Raw genomic sequence first — 19507 nt, 5'->3', positions numbered from 1 at the left:
GAATATTTCATCTTGCCGATACAATGAAATTGCTAAAAATGCAATTATCATTTTGAAATAAAATTGTAGAAAAGGATATTTCGTAATGCTTGAAATATAAGGCATACGGCGAAACGCGGGACAATAGTACAGTCGTATTTTTCAACAGAATTTGATGAGACTAGTAATAATTAAAGCCATTCTTCATGTAGATTGTCCTAAAGAGCTCGCATTCTCGATAAAGCTTATAGTTTTTCAGCTATGAACGATTGAAGTTGGACGTGCACAACAGCTGATCTAGGCAAGAGAAGAAATATGTATTTGTGCACCGTGCAACTTCAATCGTTCATAGCTGAAAAACTATAAGCTTTGTCGAGAATGCGAGCTCTTTAGGACAATCTACATGAAGAATGGCTTTAATTATTACTGGTCTCATCAAATTCTATTGAAAAATACGACTGTACTATTGTACCGCGTTTCGCCGTATGCTTTATATTTCAAGCATTACGAAACCTCCTTCTCTACAATTTTATTTCAAAATGATAATTTTCTTGTTAGCAATTTCATTATATCGGCAAAATGAAATATTGTTCTCAACATTATTTTAGCGGTATTTATACAGGGTCTTTTCCTAACGGCGGGACATAGGATTGTGTTATTTGACTATAGCATTGAAGCACTTACTATACATTAATATAATTAATAAAAGCGTAGATAGTTAAGTTTTAATGGTTACTTTAGTTTAATTGCTTCTATTATTTATTATAAATATCATTTTACTTAATTAATCTTGGTGACTTCGATTAATACTTAAATTAAACGGAAAATAGTAATTTGACTATAGTAAAAAGTACTATAGTCAAATAACACGAAATCACCTATGGCCCGCCGTTAGGAAAAGACCCTGTATATGTATAGCTACAGATAGTGGTATAGCGTAAATATGAGGAAAGCTTCGCAGTAAGTTTCGATGCTGGAGTGGGGGAACACGTTAGGGTGAGTCGCGAGCGGGTCGGGAGGCTAGCTCCCTTCCTAAAAATTTTTGGTTTTCGTCCACCTCAAAAACGCGGGACAATGGTACTACGGCTCTATTTCTCAACCGATTCCAATGTTTTTGGGCTTGTTGGAATTATTAGGTCTGACCCCTTATCATAAAGAAGCCCGATTTTCCATCTGTTTTGCGATTAAATATTATTAATGCAAATTTTTAAACAATTTGAATTTTTTTTCATTTTTTGGAAAATAATGCTTTTTTATGACAAGGTGCGAGTCCTAACGATTCCAACAAGCCCAAAATCATTAAAATCGGTCGAAAAATAACGCTGGACAATTCTCCCTTGTTTTTCGTTCCGTAATGTTGGCTACAGAGGGCTTGATGGATCCCATTAATGGATACAAAAATTGTTGAAATAAAAAGTCTTGATTCGCCATATACAGTTGAGGCACTTAAGCTGCCCCAGAATTTGAATGGAGAAAGACGCGTATCGTTTTAACTATAAAAGATTTTCAATTTTTGCATAAGACCTTTTCGAAGCCTCTTGTTATTTGCTTTCAGAAAGGTCATATATGTGAAAAATGAATATCTTTTATGGTTCAAGAGATATACGTCTTTTTATATTAATGCTTTGCAGCGACTGAAGTGCCTCACCCTGTATAATATATAATTTGTATGTGTTATATATGTATTATACGGGGGGGAGTCGAATTTACTCCAATCGACTCCAAACCGATTACTGATAAAGGGGGAGAATATAAATAAAATAAAATGTTAAAAATAAGACACGTACTTTATTACAAATAGTACGGAACGGGAAGATATTGTGAAGAAGTAATACAAAGCAAAAGGGTCGCCCTGCCGGGTTTCACGCACAATTATGATACAAAGCAGTCATTCATAGAGGTAAAAATTAAGGGACACGGAACTTTAGCGAAGGAGGATAATTAAGGGACGGAATTAAGAATCATGAAGGTCCGGGACGAGGAGAGGTATTCGGTAGATAAGGAAAAAGGTTCGGGAAAGGGTATAGTGCGTATTAAAGAATAGTTTCACTCCCGAATCCCGCAGGCACAAACACTATTTCCAAGTGGATTACTTTTCCTTGTTGATAATAGCAGAATAATTCGGTATAGCTTTGTCCACTCTCGACTATTCGGGAAGATAAGAATATGCGACTTTCGTAGTCAACGGTACGGTAGGGAATCTTCCTTGTCCTACCTTCCTCCTTTTTTGTATCCTGCTCCAGCTTCCATTCCTTCGTTCCGTCCTAATCCTATCAATTATGATATTCCTACTTGGCCTATGATTGATCCAATCAATATTCCTGATCGATCCTGGTTCCATAACGTTCCTCGTAATTAGGCCCAAGTAATAGCAGTTGGCGATCCTTCTTACTATAAGTTGGCGTCCCTGTTAGTGAATTGGCGCGGAGTACAAATTCGCTGGTATTCCCTATGTGCTTTTTAAGGCTTACGGGAGGCGGAATAATAGAGAGGAGGAGGGGGGATATTATTTACAAGATAATATTACAAATATTCATCAAATCACACACTCTATTTTCACACTTTTACGGAAATTTCGGGCGGCACTAAGTGAGAGGGGGGAAGAGTATGCTTCATTCCGTTTCACCACGTTAAAAAAAATATATATATATATATATATATATATATATATACAGGGTGTAACCAGCCAAAGACCGAAAGATTTTGACCAGAGATTCTTGAGGCTATACTAAGTAGAAAAGTCCTATATTATAAGATCCGCAAAAGCATGATTGCTGAGATAAATCAGTTTGAAAGCGAGCAATCAGGGCTTTGATCGAACGGAAGAATTACTTTACTGTCGCTTTCGTTGACACCTCCCTTTCGAAAAACAAAAGAAGCTCGTACCTCTCCGCCGCTCCGTAATGCCGTACATGTACACACACACGCCCGCAACTACGCCGATTATTAATATTACCTCCTAACGTTCTACAATCCTGATCCAAGCACCGTATGAAATTTATTTTTCGCCTAATATTAACAGAATCCCTGTGATGTAATTATTAATACTAAAATACTAGACAACATTTCTGCGATTTAGATACCTTTTGCCTGTAAATTTTCGCCGCCTCCCGTCAAGCTTTTCAAAGCATCAGCATCATCTCTGCGTACTCTTCATTGGTGAAATCCGGCATTTTACCCACTCACATGTTTTCAAAATAAACAGATGAAGTATCTTTAGGTTTTTTCTTCCGAATCGTGTCATAGTAATAAACAATCAGTCTTTCGCATCTTTCGGATAGAGTGCAAGTGAACTGCATATCACGGGATATAATTAGTGGCCAAATTTTGTGTCAAAAATGCCGAATTTCACGAATGAGGAATACGGCCAAATGGTGTACATCCTGGGAGAAGCTCGAGGTGTGGCGACAGAGGCGGCGAGAATCTACAGGGAAAGGTACCCAAATAGACGACACCCAATCAGTACGACGTTTACAGACACATATCGTAGAGTTTTAGAAACGGGTAATGTTTTGCCAAGACAGGAGAAAGGTGGACACAACTTACGTGACAGACGTGTGACGGAAAAAGTACTGAATCTAGTAGAAGCTGACCCGACAACAAGCACTCGCCGCATAGCTCGAGAAGTTAAAATCTCGCATATGACGGTACATCGAATTCTCAAGGCTGCGAATTTGTATCCGTACCATCACACACCCGTTCAGGATCTGTTGGAAGGTGATTTCGCACAACGCGTTAATTTTTGTCGTTGGCTTCTGACACAATCAGAAGTCAATCCTGGTTTTCATCGCCGAATTTTATTCACGGATGAATCCCTATTTACTCGTGCCGGAACATTCAATTTTCATAACTCTCACACTTACGCCGAGGAAAATCCACACTTCGTACGTGTGGTAAACTACCAGCATAGGTGGAAATTGAATGTTTGGGCCGGGTTAATAGGGACTCATGTGATCGGGCCGTTCGTCCTTCCAGAGAAAATGAATGGGGAGTTATATGCGAGATTACTCACGGAAGATTTGCCTGAGTTACTTGAGGATGTACCGCTAGACCTGCGGACCAAAATGTGGTTTCAGCAGGACGGTGCCCCACCTCATAATACTCGGCCAGTTTCTGCGATTTTGGAAAATTATTTTCCAAATCGATGGATCGCTTACCGAGGACCTGTGAGGTGGCCCCCTCGCTCTCCAGATCTGACACCACTGGACTTCTTTTTTTGGGGTCACCTAAAAAATGAAGTTTATGTGACGGAGCCTGGCTCGCTGGAAGTAGCGCTCGAGCGTTTAAAAGTGGCGGTTGCTAACATAGACGAACGTACGCTGGACAACGTATGGACAGAACTGCTGCGACGAGCGCGAGCTTGTATCGAAGCAGGGGGGAGACATTTTGAACAGCTTTTAAAATAATAGACTAAGGACGACGACGACGATTTGACATGACTGACGTGACGACTGACAAGACAAAGCGACGAAACATTACTTGACGCGACAGACGAACGAAGACAGAATTGGAAAACTTTCCCTGTAGATAAAAATTGCTTTTCATATGAAGGAAATGTAAGTCTTCTTTACTTCATTGGACATTCCGCGGCGGAATTGTACATTTTTTATTAGGATTATGTCATCTTCTAAGCTGTTGCAGCTGGAATCTGACTAACTTGTTTAGCATTTTAGAATCAATAATTACATCACAGGGACTCTGATAATATTAGGCGAAAAATAAATTTCATACGGTGGTTGGATCAGGATTGTAGAACGTTAGGAGGTAATATTAATAATCGGCGTAGTTGCGGGCGTGTGTGTGTACATGTACGGAATTACGGAGCGGCGGAGAGGTACGAGCTTCTTTTGTTTTTCGAAAGGGAGGTGTCAACGAAAGCGACAGTAAAGTAATTCTTCCGTTCGATCAAAGCCCTGATTGCTCGCTTTCAAACTGATTTATCTCAGCAATCATGCTTTTGCGGATCTTATAATATAGGACTTTTCTACTTAGTATAGCCTCAAGAATCTCTGGTCAAAATCTTTCGGTCTTTGGCTGGTTACACCCTGTATACAGTGAAGAGCTAAAGTGAACACACAATATTTTTTCATAAAATTAATTTTTTTTTCCTGCTTTAATAATGGAAGAAATAAAATATATTTTATTCACTTCAATGTTTTAGTTTTCTGATATATGGATGCTGCTAACATTACAATATTTACCAAAGCAATCTGTTTTGGTATAGTCGGTTTTGCCTCACTTTCAAAAATCTAGTGTTATAAGATAGAAACATTTTATTTGTAAGCAAATTTGACCGATGGTTGTATCTCAGAGTATATTATAGTACAGTATTATGGTTAGTCTGCATTCAGATACAATAAGAGTCTTTTGAAGTGGTATAGTGAACCTAATTTTTACAGTTACTTAATGTTGAGAAATAATGAAACCACTACTTAAATTTATTAAAAATAATATTATATTTCTCTTAAAATCTGGTCTATCAACTAGAAAAGTTGCCGAAAAGTTAAAAGTCAATCCGGCTGTAGTGCATAAATTACGCAAACGACATTGTAATGAAGTGCCTACTGCTTTTAGAGGGCGACCAAAACTGTTAACTCCTTAGAATAAGCGACGATTGACTAAATATATAATATCAGGAGTTATATCGTCAGCAACAGAGGCTGCAAAGTTGTTAGAAAACGATATTGGAAAAAAAGCAAATTCATGGATAGTGAGAAGGTCATTGAAAGAATGTAATTTCGAAGCAATGTAGGAGAAGAAACCTGCTCTTTCAAAAAGGAATATTAAAGTTCGTTTGAACTTTGCAAAGAAGTATATACATTGGAATAATGAACAATGGAAGAATGTAAATTTTTCTGATGAATCTACAATAAATCGATTATTATCAGATGGACGTTTTTGTTGGAAAAAAAATGTGAAACTTTTTTTTTACGTCATGTTAAACAAACAATGAAATTTGGCGGTAGATCAATAATGATTTAGGGCTACATTATAACACATATGATGTAGGGCCATTACATAAAATTGAATCTACAATGAATCAATATACGTATAAAAATGTTTTGGAAAATAATTTATTAGACACAATTAATAATATGCCTGTGCCAGAAAGCGATATTATTTTTCAACATGATAATGCTCTTGGATATCGTGCAAAAAGCATAAGAGAATGGCTTCAGAATCAGCAATTTCAAACAATGGAATGGCCTGCTCAAAGCCCGAACTTAAATCCTACTGAGAATATTTAGGCATATTTAAAGATGAAACTCAGAAATGAATACAGTGTTCCACCAATGGCAACAAATGAAATATGGCAAAGGGCACAAGAACAATGGTATTCCATTCTGCTAGAATATTGGGAAAATATCGTTTCAAGCATGCCTACACGCTTTCACGACACCATAAAAGCCAAAGGTTTATGGAATAAATACTAGTACTTTTGATCATTTATTAAAAAAAGAATATAATAGTAAATAACCGACTACAACAGAAAAAATTGCTTCAATTAATATGATAATTTTAATTATATCATTTAATTGTTTTTCGTCGCTAAAATATTTTGTCTAATAAAACGTATTTTGTTTATATTATTATTCGGAAGTAAAAATTAAATAATATGAATATTTTTTAAAAATAATGAATGTGAGTTCACATTTGTTCTTCACTATATACATATTATATAGTATATATACGCAATAAATGAAATAACTTAGCAATTACTTATTTAAAGCTTTTTTAACGATTATACATATAACATCTCCGAAGTAATAAACATGTTTTACAGATTTCTGTTCTTTCTCGCTTTTCCTTTTCATATTACCCAATTACCATATAAGAATGAGTCAAAAATACAGTTATCAGGGTGAGCCGAAAATCAAAAAATTTTAATACTGAAAATCTAATAGTATAAAAAAGTTTCCTTTAAAAAAAATAAAGCAATCTATAAGAAAAGAAATTAAATTCGATAACATTTGACCCCTGCGCATAAAGGTTAAAGTTTTGCATTTTTTAAATACCTACATTAAACTTTATTCTTACCTAGCACCTTCTTCTGTTGGACTTTGGTGAAGATTCTTTAAACATTTTTATACTTTTTTAGAAGTAGCTATACGTTGGTTTAAACAATCATCACCAAAGTGCGACAGATATCATGTTAAACACTGATAGTTTCGATGTCATTATTTATTTGTTTTTCCTGTCTCGGCAAAGAGTGGTATCATCTCCTTACATATTCAATATTACTCTAGATTTAAATGAAGTGAGTTGTTAATATATCCATTTTGTAATTATAATAGAAAACTACATAAAATATTTGGTTGGCTTCACTTTTTGTTTAAAGAAATTTAATTGTATCAAAATTTTTTGATTTTCGACCCACCCTAACCGTTACACGTATTAGGTGCGTAAACTTATTAATATATACCAGTGCAATTTGTATATATGTGTGGGTCCCCCCAACGGCCCAAACCCTACCTAGAAAGTATTACATAGATTTCTTTTGATTTTTTTGGTTTAATTATATACAGGGTTAACCAGATAAAACGGCTTATACCATAGACATAAAATGTTGTTTAACTTTGTAACAATAAGAGATAGCAATTTTTGTTATAAGACTGTTTTGGATGCAAATCTAAAGATGTTTTAAAAAGGTCTTATAGCAAAAATTGCTATCTCTTATAGTTACGAAGTTAACCAGCATTTTATGTCCATGCTCTAAGTCGTTTTATCTGGTTAACCCTGTATTTTTGTTACTGCGATGCTCAAATTGACAAAAAAATATTGTATTATCAAACGAAATGTAGCTAGTTGAATTTCGCCGTTAGATTATACACGGCGAAAAAAATATAGTTTTTACTTATACCATCAGATATTCAACTACGCGAATAAATTGACATAATCAATAATTGACACACCTATTAATCTGTAATGTATTATATCAATTTATTCGTACAGTTGTGTGAAGCAACAAAATCTCTCAACTGTATTTGGTGATATAAGCAAAAACCACATTTGTTTTGCCGCATTTAACCTCACGGCGTAGTTCAGCTAATTGCATTTGGTTTGGTAATACATTTATTTGTCAATGTACTCGTATTTTAAAACGATGCGTGCCTAATTTTATGTGTTCAGTGTGACCTGTGCCTTATTCGAGCAAACGTGTGTTTAAAAAATCATGTGTCTAAAATAACCTGTGTCCATTTTTATTGACTCTGTGTCCGATCTATGTTCAATTTGACGTATGTCCAACCCGATATCTGTCCGATCAAAACTGTGTGCAATCAGAAAATTCCCAAATAATTCATATCGATGTGAAATAGAAAACAAATTTATCTGTTTTTTGTTAGTCCGAGTAACGCAAAGAAATTATTATCAAATTATTTCTTGTGTGTTACGTTACACCACGAATAAGTAATCAATATTAATCATACCCTTTCGAACGTGTTCAGAGCCAACGGTAAAACGAACACTTTTCAATCCTTCTTCGTTGGTTGTAAATATAGAAGCTTCAATTTCTCGAAGTGATACTATTACCATTCGAAATAGCTCCCAATCTCCAAAAGCCATCTTAAGAACCTAGAGAATAATCGGTTTAGGTTCGACAGTTTCTACAGAGCGTGTCATTTATTTCATTCCAGATCTAAAAGAAGATGCGGAGTGCGTACTAGGAGAAAATACGCGTTATTAGTTGAAGGTTTAGAAAGAGAAAGAGAAATAGAGAAAAGGAAAAAAAGAAACGTAAGAAGGAGAGAAGAGTATAATCCGTCTTCATGACATATCGACCACTCTTTCTTCAAGCAGTTTTCTGATTTGTTGCTGAAAAAGAGGCATGAGACTGATATGAGTAATTGAAAAGGGGCGATATGCCACGTGGACCAGATATAGCTCTTATCTACATATATTTTCCTCTTTCTCTATCTTGATTTTGAACTAATAATGAACCTCTTTCCTAACCATGCGCTTCGCGCCCCCCTCAGTTCTAGGATGAATTAAGTGATACGCCCTGATAATCAATAACATACTGGATAAAACAATATTACCGCAAATTTTTAAAGGAGATGCTGCAGTACTAAAATAGGAAATACAACTTCAGTATTTATGGGGTAACAACACTATCTACTACACTATACCCAAAGCAACATTTGTATAGCTGCGTGTACTATAAAGAGTTCAAACAATTTAAATAGTATAATGTTAGGGGATATATCAAAGTACTTCTTAACATTTTATCAATGCAGGAAAAAGGTTTTATGCTATCAGTATATGTACAATTTTCTATCGGTATTCAATAATAAATTATACGGGTGGAACGTTAACACCGCACTTCCTTGAAAGGGGTGATTCCTGACACCTTTCTAAGTAAAACGCTATTGGCTGTTTTAAAATCTAGCCACTGGTTAAGGAGAAGTAAAAGTTTAAATTTTGTATGCAATTATTGATTTTATATATGAATGCAGTAGTATTGATATGTACGTGCACAAGTGCAAGAATCAGAGAGAAGTTGCTACTCTGACGTTTCACTCTCTCCTATTATTGATTTTTTCAGAATCGGTGAGAAGTTGCTACCGGTTTGCTGTTTTGCCTTTTTATTGATTAATGTGAAATTTTGAAATTTAATTAGCGTCCTCGCGCAAAAACTAACGCGTAAACGCGTATGCGCAATTTACCTACGGGGAATTTTGGTAAAATGTTTTTGTGTACGTCCCCATACAATTTAAGTTCCGACGCCAAATAATTAATGGGCAAATCGGGATAATGCAAATAAACTTCTATAAAATTCTATGAGAATTGCACAGTTTAAACCAAGGTTGTGCTCTATTTATTGAGCGCTCATGAGCGCTCAGTTATGCCAAGCTAGCACTGATTGACTGGGGTACAATCTTGATTTAAAATGTGTAATCCTCATAGAATTTAATTTCCATTACCCCTATTTGCCCATTAATTATTTGGCATAGGAAATTAAATTGTATGGGGACGCACACATTAACATTTTACCAAGATTCTCCGTAGGTAAATTGCGCGTACGGGTTAGTTTCTGCGCGAGAACGCGAATTAAATCTCAAAATTTCCCGCTAATCAATAAAAGGGGAGAGTGAAACGTCATAGCAGCAACTTCTCTCTGATACTTGCACTTGCCACACGTACATACCAATACTACTGCAATCATATATAATATTAATAATTGCATACAAAATTTAATCTTTAATATCTCCTTAACCAGTGGCTACATTTTAAAATGGCCAACGGCTTTTCACTTAGAAAGGTCTCAGGAATCAATCCTTTCAAGGAAGTGCGGCGTTAACGTTCTACCCGTATAGCTTGACCTACTTAACTGTTTACATGCAACAAATTATAGCATCAACAAATAACTTTCTGTCATTTTAGTTAAGGAATGATAATACTAATAAAAAGCTTTTTCCAAAACTATGCTAATTTTTAATAAAGGTCACAAAATTTTATACCTGCGTTAACAATTAAACTTCCTGTATGAAGATTTAACCATAATTCGCTTAACGGTTTATATGTAATAGATTTTAATCCGGACAAGTTATTTTTATGTTAAGATGATACACATAAATTAAAAATTGAAAAACTTTCCTGTTTCTTTTTATTTCTGAAAATATGCAGAAGTTTTTCTTTCAAACAGAGTTTCATCAATTTATAATCATGTTACAATTTTACTTTTCGTTAAGTATAACATATGATGAGAGTACTCGTGTAGGAGAATAATAGCAAAAATCTTGTTAAATTGTAATAGTAATAAGAATATAATAAAGAATTAAAAAGTGTTATTAACTCATCCAATCTGTAGATTGATGAAATCCGACGCGTGGAAGCTAACTGTACTCAGTTACGTATGCACCTAACGTTTACGCTACTCAGCCGTTGCTTCTGGCTGTGCGCATCATGATAAAATCGTTTTTTTCACTCTAAATACCACGATAAATGCCCATTTCGCTATCCAATCTTTTCAAGACGAGTGATACCATTTCCGTATAAGTAAGATGAAAGGAACCTTCTCTGTATATCCGAATTTTAAAGTAATGGAAAATAATTTATCTTATAGTCGTATCAGTACAGTCGCTTATTCTGTTTATCATTTTCATGATCTTTATAATAGTACTGCCAGAATGGGGAGAGAAGGCAAATTTGAGAAATGACAATTATAAGCGACGAGCCTTGTCGTGCGAGACAGCCAGAGCTAGAGCAAGATTGGGTGTTGAAAATACAGTGATATATGAAGCCTGTGCTAATTTTGTGTGTGTGTGTGTGATTCTAACCTACTCCTGTATTCTCTATTCCCTAAGATCCAAAGACAAGGCCCTGCAATATAATAGTCCTAATCCTTTACTAAAAATTACTTTATCCGATATCTACAAATGGATATCTGTTTACTTTTAGAGAAAAGCCAGCATACTCTAGGTAGTTCTCATCACCCCCTACAATCGAGGCATCTCAGTATTGAAAAAACATACGCCAAGATATCGTAGAATTTGTATTGGATAGGCATGTACCAATCGATCGTCTACTATGTTAAGACCTGTAGATCCTGTAAAACTCGTTATATTTCCATTCATGGCTCAGCAGGTAAAATACGTGAACATTAGATGCGGCGGACATTATGGATCCGCCATCTCAAAGAAAATTTCAAAATAAAAAAATTGTTTAATTTTACTGGTATACTTTACAAAGTAAATGGAATTAAGGTAGTAGTCTAGTTGTTTGGGTCGAAAAATTTTCTTTTTTTACATTTCGATAGTATACTAACATGAGAATATGGTGCATAAATTTTAAACCGATATTCAAAATATTAACAAAGATATAACATATATTCGAGAGCGCCGCATAATTGAACGCTGTAAATTGCGCGACAGCTGCTGACGGTTACTCCTCACTATTATGACTCATCACCTTTATATTTCCTTGAAGTTTCGTATACCTTTTGATATTCGAAAGAATGTAACCAGATATACCCGCGTTTGACACGTATGAAGAGTCCTAAAGCTTGTTGCACGCACCGAGGATCGACGATTGGTGTGAGGATGAAAGTTCTGTTAGCCAAACTTTAAACGCGTTTTTCTCGAAACAACGTTTTTTCGGTCGGCCTGGGGCATAACAGATCTTCTATTGAACCGATCGGGCTGAAATTTTTACAGGTTGTTCTACACATCTGTAATTCTGGTCGGAACTAGAATCATTTTTTCTTATACATTATTTTTCAAGTTACAGCCCAATTTACACTAAAATAATTGTACTTTTTTTTAAAGCCCGCCATTTTGTTATTTTTCAACCAAATTAATTTTTTCTAGTTCCGGCCAGAATGACAATCCTACTGAACAATAATTCGTTGCATTTTTTGCTTCCGATTACCCAAACTGGAGATACCTCAGAGGCCAGCAGCACATATTTTTTTTCACCTACTTTGAACCCATATAATTTAAATAAAATATCGTAAAAATTTAAAAAAAATATAATTTTGTATAATTCAATATAGTATTAATAACATATAAAATTTTCAGATTTTTTGCATTTCATTAGGTAGTTAAAAAAATTCCCGCAGAATACCCTGCAAAACCGGTCGATTTACTAGACTACTACCTTAAAGATCTTACGCAAAACAGATGGAATGTCTATTGCAAGTGTTATTTTGTAATTAATAATACACCCTTAGAAATGCCGAATTTATTTACTAACCGATAACAGCACGAAAATTATGAACATAGAAATTAAAGCCCCGTGACCTATGCCTGTATTATTACCCAATTAACACATTGCACACGGCTCTCGCGAGTTGATCTACATGCTTGGGATTAAGTTGTGTCGATAAATTTGTCGTAGGAATGCGAGAGGCTTTGTTACCATGGTAACGTAACAAAAATATTTACAGCTAGTCGCTTAAGTAGCCGATTGAATAAAAAAAAACGTGAAAATGAGATATCTCGTGACCTGCCCGCAACGTTCAGTTTGCTAAAAACGAGATATCTCGTGATCCGTACGCAATGTGTTAACTAGCCTTCTTTACCATACTCAAACAAATCTTGTAGAAAGAATGAACCGAACTTTCGAAGTGATAAGTGCAATGTACGCTGAGAACGACCATCGCGAGTGAGATAAAACACTCATAGAGTTGCAATTTGCGGTGAACACTTCTGCACAAAGTTCTTTTAATTCTCTCCCGAATTTTTAAATTACGGTAGAAATCCCACATCCATTATAAATATATGAAAGGAGAAAATACCTAATCAACAAGAATCAAGAAAAACCACAATTTGGCCGAAAATGTTACGAGATTAGAACGTGTTTGTGACTTGTTGTGAAAACATCTCGGAAAAGCCACCTTCGGGACAATCAAGAAATATAACGAAAGAAGAGGACCAGAGTAACTGTTGAAGTGAAACGCCAAGCGCTACGTAAATACTATGTATTATCTTTGGAAACTAGGGACTTACGTCCAATATCAAGCATAAATTCATTGGTTCTTATTTCATAAATAAAGTTATCTCTCTTGTAATAAGTCGTTTACGCGCCGAGCAAAGTAAGATCATAGTACGCGTTTACCTTAAAGACCTAAAGCCATGTATCATCACCGAAAGTTACAAATTATAAATTTTAAGGGTACTTAAAAGAGCATTGTCAGAAAAATATTAAAAGCGTTCTCTGTAGAAGGTAAGGTAATATTGTTCTACCCAGTATATTTATTTTAAAATGCATACTAACCTTTTTTAATTCTTGTAGGTTGCAATGAAGTAATACTCTACCATTTACATTATTTTCTTGAATAGTATTTTTATATTGTGGCAATAAATTACTGTTAAGATTCTCAATTTTTTTAAGCAATTCGTACACCCCATTGACCGATAAAGATGAAAGTTTTGTTTCAAGTATGTCCGACTGCATGAATAAATTAGTTTTATTTGAAAGCATTCAACAATGAAAAAAATTATAACTACAATAAGTATTACCGAAAACGTCGTCGTTGCGGAAAGCCGATTATATGCTGGCTCTATGGACGGTGTTAGCATCCAGTGTGGTAGTTGCCAATCATAAGATGACTGGTATTGCCATGGTGGTTGAAGCGAAGTTACAACAGGCGGACCAGATAAACTATTAGTCCTTAACAAATTTGAGCGACGATGTGTTAATGAATTTTTTAATGGAGTCCATTGATTAGGGTGAATTGCCGGTGAATAGTTAGTATGTTTATAAAAACAGCCAATGCTGGTGGCATCTTCTTCAAAACATTGCTGCTCCTCTTTTATTTTTTTTTTTAAGTAAGGATCCAAATTAATTGTAAATGGCAAAAATATTTTCAAATCACTAATAAGCAGACTAGATCGATGAAAAGTTAAAAAAACGTCTAATTTGCGTTCATCTCTATCCAATTCTAAGAGAGGCTGGATCTCTTTGAGTACAGGAATTTGCGGTCGTACCCTGTTAAACAAAAAATATATAAAAAGTTTGAATTATAACTGAATTTATAGCTAAATCTTTGTAATTAACATACTTATCATAAAGATTTTTCAAGGACATAGAGTCGTCTAAACTTTCATCATACATGTCATAATGAAGTATAAGCCACGAAGTTCTAAAAGGCCATTGCTCAGTAATATTTATCCAACTAGCTAAGTGATACCAGTTGAAATCAATTTGAAATGCTTTTAGCAATCTGCCTAAAAAGTTGTAAAATGTTACAATTTATACATTCATCAGAAAATACTCTAGATGGAGGAACTTAAAAGTATTAAAGGTCGGACTGAATTTTTAAATGAATTTTATTCGGCTTAATGAATATTTCTGTAGTTTATCTTAAGAGCTTTCAAAATCGTCTATTGGTTTCCGATTTCATATCCACGCGTTTACAAGATATTTCAATCTAAAATTTTACATAAAAATATGCGATTACGCGTTTACCCGCGTAGTGGCCACACACGCAACTTCATCAGAACTAACTCTTATGAGCAATTTCAAGTTGAATAATTTCGAGTCGCGTGGAGTAAAAGATAAATGAAAACAATGATACGAAAGCTATTGGGAGGAGATAAAAGATATAGTAACAAATGAGTGGTTCCATTAAAGAACACAGCTTATATGTCCTATAACCTTCGAATGAACTTTCAAGGTTAATGTTAAGGCACCGAGTCGGTGAGCAGGAGCATTTCTAGTATTTTAAAAATTTTGTCATTTTTTAAACCATACCAAAAGACATTACGTGTAAAAAATTATGCTTAACATAAATGAAATTATTCATGATTTATTACTACATCAGTACAGAAAAAATAACAACACCTATGCGTAAAATGCTCAAAATGTGAAAATGATTAACTACGGAAATAATTCTGTTTATATAAAAATTATTTCATTACGTATAATTTCGGTAAGGATGACAAGAAATATTTCAAATCTTTATATTTGCCTAAATGTATATGTTATTGAACAAACATTTTAATTCCTGTCTTAGTGATGACCACCGTCTGTTTCGGTTAGTAACCTTAATTTACAAAAGTCTACAGGTTTCTCTTGTGTACTACATGTGTCATTGTTTTCTTAAAATGTTAATAATAAAGGGAGACCCGTGTGCGCGTGCAATAATTCGTTAGACACTCGGAATCACGTAAAAATATTGTCAGTTTCTAGATATTTAAAAAATATCAAAAACGTAAAAAAAATATAAAGATGTAAAATAAAGAATCCAAGTTATTTATTAAAAATAATTCACATCAATAATCTGTTGTGTAATCTAGCATAGTCACGCTTGAATAAAACTACGTTTAAGGTGGTTCGATCGCCAATGAAATTTCTTCAGAATTATTTAAAATTTTAAAGAAAGGGTATTTAGGCATAGAGGAATAATCTACTAAAATTTGGAATGATGTTACCGATGATACAAGTAAGAAATAATTATTTGAAATTGGCACTTTTAACGTGTAGCCCAATGGACGATCAACACATTTTGAAAAAATTTATGACGTCCCGTATTGCAATGACTGAACAAAGCAATAAAAAACTGTAGTAATATATTTTAAATTAAAAGCAATTTTTTAATCACCGAAAATGTGTATATTACCGTTAATAATCTCCTATTATTACTCGTGAAAAATTTTAAATCTCGTACTTATCTATATTCTGTATGGAAATATGGCAACTACTCAAACCATATACGTATTTCTTTTAATATAATTGTTTCAAAAAGATTAATCAAAATGAATAAAAATAACACTTAATTGATTTATTTTTTACAAATTGATTTTCTACCATAACCAGAATAAGTAAAGTACTACTTTCAATTTTGTAACTACCAATAACTCTATGACTAGAGAGTGTCGCGCTCAAACCACCTTAATCAGACAGCTCTAGTGTTGACAACTTTTAGAAGTTATGGCTATTCGTCTGTCTCTCATACCGACCAACTATCCTGGGTTTACCCTATATATTCTTTTAAGGGATATATTAGTACATATTTGTAGAAAAGAACACCCCCTTATTTTGTATATTGATTAAAATAAAAAATACAAAATACAAAATAAAATCTAAAAATTTCTACGACTAAAGTTTCAACATTTTTGAACACTTAAGTCGTCGAAACTTAGAAATACGTGGACATAACAGATTGAAATTTAGGGCAGACATACACACGTAGTATATTATTCTAATACCAATGAGTATTTGTTTAATTTTTATTTATTTTAATGTTTAATAATAATTTAATCTTAACTGATGCCCAACCAATACCGCGTTTTTCTAACTTTAAAGATTACAGTTATCGAGGGAATTGTCGATTTCGTCAAAGTGCCAGTGAGAATGTTGTTCAGTAGGCTATGAGGAAGCTTTTCTGAAAATTTGAAAATTTGTTCAGGCTAAATACGCGAAAAGGATAATTGATTAAAGTCGCGCCAACATCGGTGCGCTGTATATTTTCTCGCACTTATTCACTCAGTTCCATCAGACGCCGTGCAGCAAGTGGTTCTGTGATGTCGGTGCGACTTCAATCAATTGCCATTTTCGTGTTTAGACTCAAAAATATCCAAAATTTTCAGGAAAACTTCCTTAAAGACTACTGAATAACTTTTTCACTGGCACTTTGACGAAATCGACAATTCCCTCGACACTGTTAAGCTTTAAAGTTAGAAAAACGCGGCATTGGTTGTGTGGGTATCAATTAAGATTAAAATCTTATTAAACATTAAAATAAATACAAATCAAATAAACACTCAATGGCATTAAAATAATATATTACGATTTTGCCCTAAATTTCAATCCATTATGTCCACGTGTTTCTGAATTTCGATGACTTAAGTGTTCGAAAATATTGAAACTTCAGCCGTGGAAATTTTTAATTTTTAGTTTTTATTTTAATCAATAATAAGAAGTAAAGGGGTGATATTTTACAAATATATGTACTCATATATTCCCTAAAAGAATATATACCTATCTATAATTTTTAAAGTTTTTTTAAACCTTTTTTTTAAATATCTAGAAGTGGACAATACTTTTACGTGATTCCGAGTGTCTAATGAGTTCTTGTACGGACCCTCTCAATTGAAGATCTGAAAAGAATAACGCAACTTGCGCTTGGGGTCATACAGTTTGAAGTCGATTTTCAAATACAGCCGTAGTTTTAGAACGAATTTTTTGTCTTGAACGATAGTAATATGGGCTCTTCTTAAAATTCCAATCATTTATTTACCTGTAACGTATACAACGTTCATTAATCTCCTCATACTACGAGGATTGACGTCACTAAAATAATCGTCTGTTAAAAGCATTTTATTGAGGTCCTGAGCACCACCTAATCTATTTAGATTGCTTCCTATACTACTGGTTACAGATTCACTAAGACGTAATTTCCTGCTTCCCTTTCTACTTTGCGATTTTAGTTTTTCATTGCTATTCATTATACATGATTCTGTGCTAAGTCTCCTGTTAGATACTGAGTGATGCATTGTGTTGCTAGTTGTATAATTTACGCTTTCTTCAGCTTCTGTCCACATAGTCTTCTTGCTATGTTGAGCGGTTTGTTGCGCAACTTTTACTTTTCGCAAGCCGCTATTTTGCAAATAAAATGGAAGATGAACCATGTTACGTAAATAATCATGACCACCTATATTGGATTCAGTAAAGAGCCTTCTACTATTTACTTCAACAGCCTATTCAAACAATAGAAATAAATATATATTAATTACACATAAATATTAAAACAATAAGGAAGTAAAAAAATTACTAACCTTAGCTATAACATGAGGATCTATGGCTAAAATCACAACAAAAGGATATCCATTATCACTAAATAAGGCTTGTATAGCATCTAAAACTAATAAAACTTTATCTTGTTCACAACTATCCAAACCATCGACGATAATAACTAGTCTGCTTTGTTGAGCCATGAAACTGTCTAGACATTTTACCTATATTTTATTTATGAGAAATATATAATGAATCATTTATTAAATAAATTTAAATCTTAGATGAATTAACTTAAAAAGTTTACCATTTCAGTCATCAAGTTTACTTCGGTTTTCAACAGTTGAATAAATCCTTCACTTTTTAATGTTTCTAATTTTGAAATGCTACGTTTCAAGTGCCTTCTTTGAGAAAAAACTAATGCCTGCAATGTTCTGCTCCATGTATATAAATTTGCTATTATTCCAATACCCAATAGCAAGGTAACAGTTATCATAATAACATGTGCAGTAACCCTTTCCATTCGCGGCCTACAAATATTATATTCTATATAATCTTAAAGATCAGCCTAGAATGACAGAACACACACCAAATTAGTGTTGCCAAAAAGTAGACCGTCCGCTTTACAGAATTTCTCCCTCCACTTACAACCACAGATGCAGGCTCGTTCCCGTGAGCCATTCCCGCTTCTACCTTTGCTCGATGGTCACGAACACAAGTAAAAGCGTACGTACATGTGTCGACTAGCTTCGCTCGCTCTCGGCTATACTCGAATTCGAGAGAGAGCGAAGATACTTTTTCGGACCTCTCTTTCGTTCTCGCTGTTAGAGCCTAGCAGACCATTCGAGGCAAAATCTTTCCGCTTCGCTTTGCCGAATATCTACACATATTCAATGTTACTTACATTTGCAGCCCAATGTCTTTATACCTGTTTTTCAGCATATTTATTTATAAGCATTGACTTATTATAATCAATAATAAATTAAGGAAATGGGCGTTGATATGTAATAATTATTTTAACTATAATTTCATCGTTATATTTCGCTTATTTCCATAAAAGCTGCATTTCTTTAATTTATTATTGATTGTAGTAAGTTAATGGCAATTAAAAATAAATAAAAATACTCAGCAGGAATCGAACTCGGATCCACGAATCGCCATGCGGTTGCCTTACCGCCTGGACCACGAGGCTTCTTCGATGCATCGTAAACAGAAAGTCTTCTTAAGGGCTTGAAATCTTTTTCTGAACCGTATAAATAAACGAACACCTGACAGCTTTATTCATTATTATTCTGTCATGATGGAACAAAAATAAAAGAATAATTATATATTGGATAGTTTTTAAAAGCTT

General features: G+C 34.2%; 1 protein-coding gene across 3 annotated transcripts in view; it reads right to left on the bottom strand.

The window, feature by feature from the left end:
• Arms (Ankyrin repeat-rich membrane spanning) overlaps positions 1 to 19507 on the bottom strand; it is a 295457-nt gene that overhangs the window by 45404 nt on the left and 230546 nt on the right. For all 3 annotated transcript variants that reach the window (XM_066729126.1, XM_066729125.1, XM_066729124.1), the window contains 7 exons: positions 18464 to 18686; positions 18201 to 18380; positions 17663 to 18122; positions 14483 to 14648; positions 13941 to 14409; positions 13696 to 13869; positions 8409 to 8553 (listed from right to left, as the gene is read on the bottom strand). In XM_066729126.1, coding sequence (XP_066585223.1) covers positions 8409 to 8553; positions 13696 to 13869; positions 13941 to 14409; positions 14483 to 14648; positions 17663 to 18122; positions 18201 to 18380; positions 18464 to 18686 — 1817 coding nt within the window. The remainder of the gene's footprint in view (positions 1 to 8408; positions 8554 to 13695; positions 13870 to 13940; positions 14410 to 14482; positions 14649 to 17662; positions 18123 to 18200; positions 18381 to 18463; positions 18687 to 19507) is intronic.

The sequence above is a fragment of the Prorops nasuta genome, unplaced genomic scaffold (assembly GCF_024137725.1).
Source record: "Prorops nasuta isolate Cenicafe-Biocafe unplaced genomic scaffold, Cenicafe_Pnas_1.2 PNAS00006, whole genome shotgun sequence".
Lineage (NCBI taxonomy): Eukaryota > Metazoa > Arthropoda > Insecta > Hymenoptera > Bethylidae > Prorops > Prorops nasuta.
The sequence above is the reverse complement of the archived record's forward strand: the minus strand, read 5'-3'. Positions and strand labels throughout refer to the sequence as shown.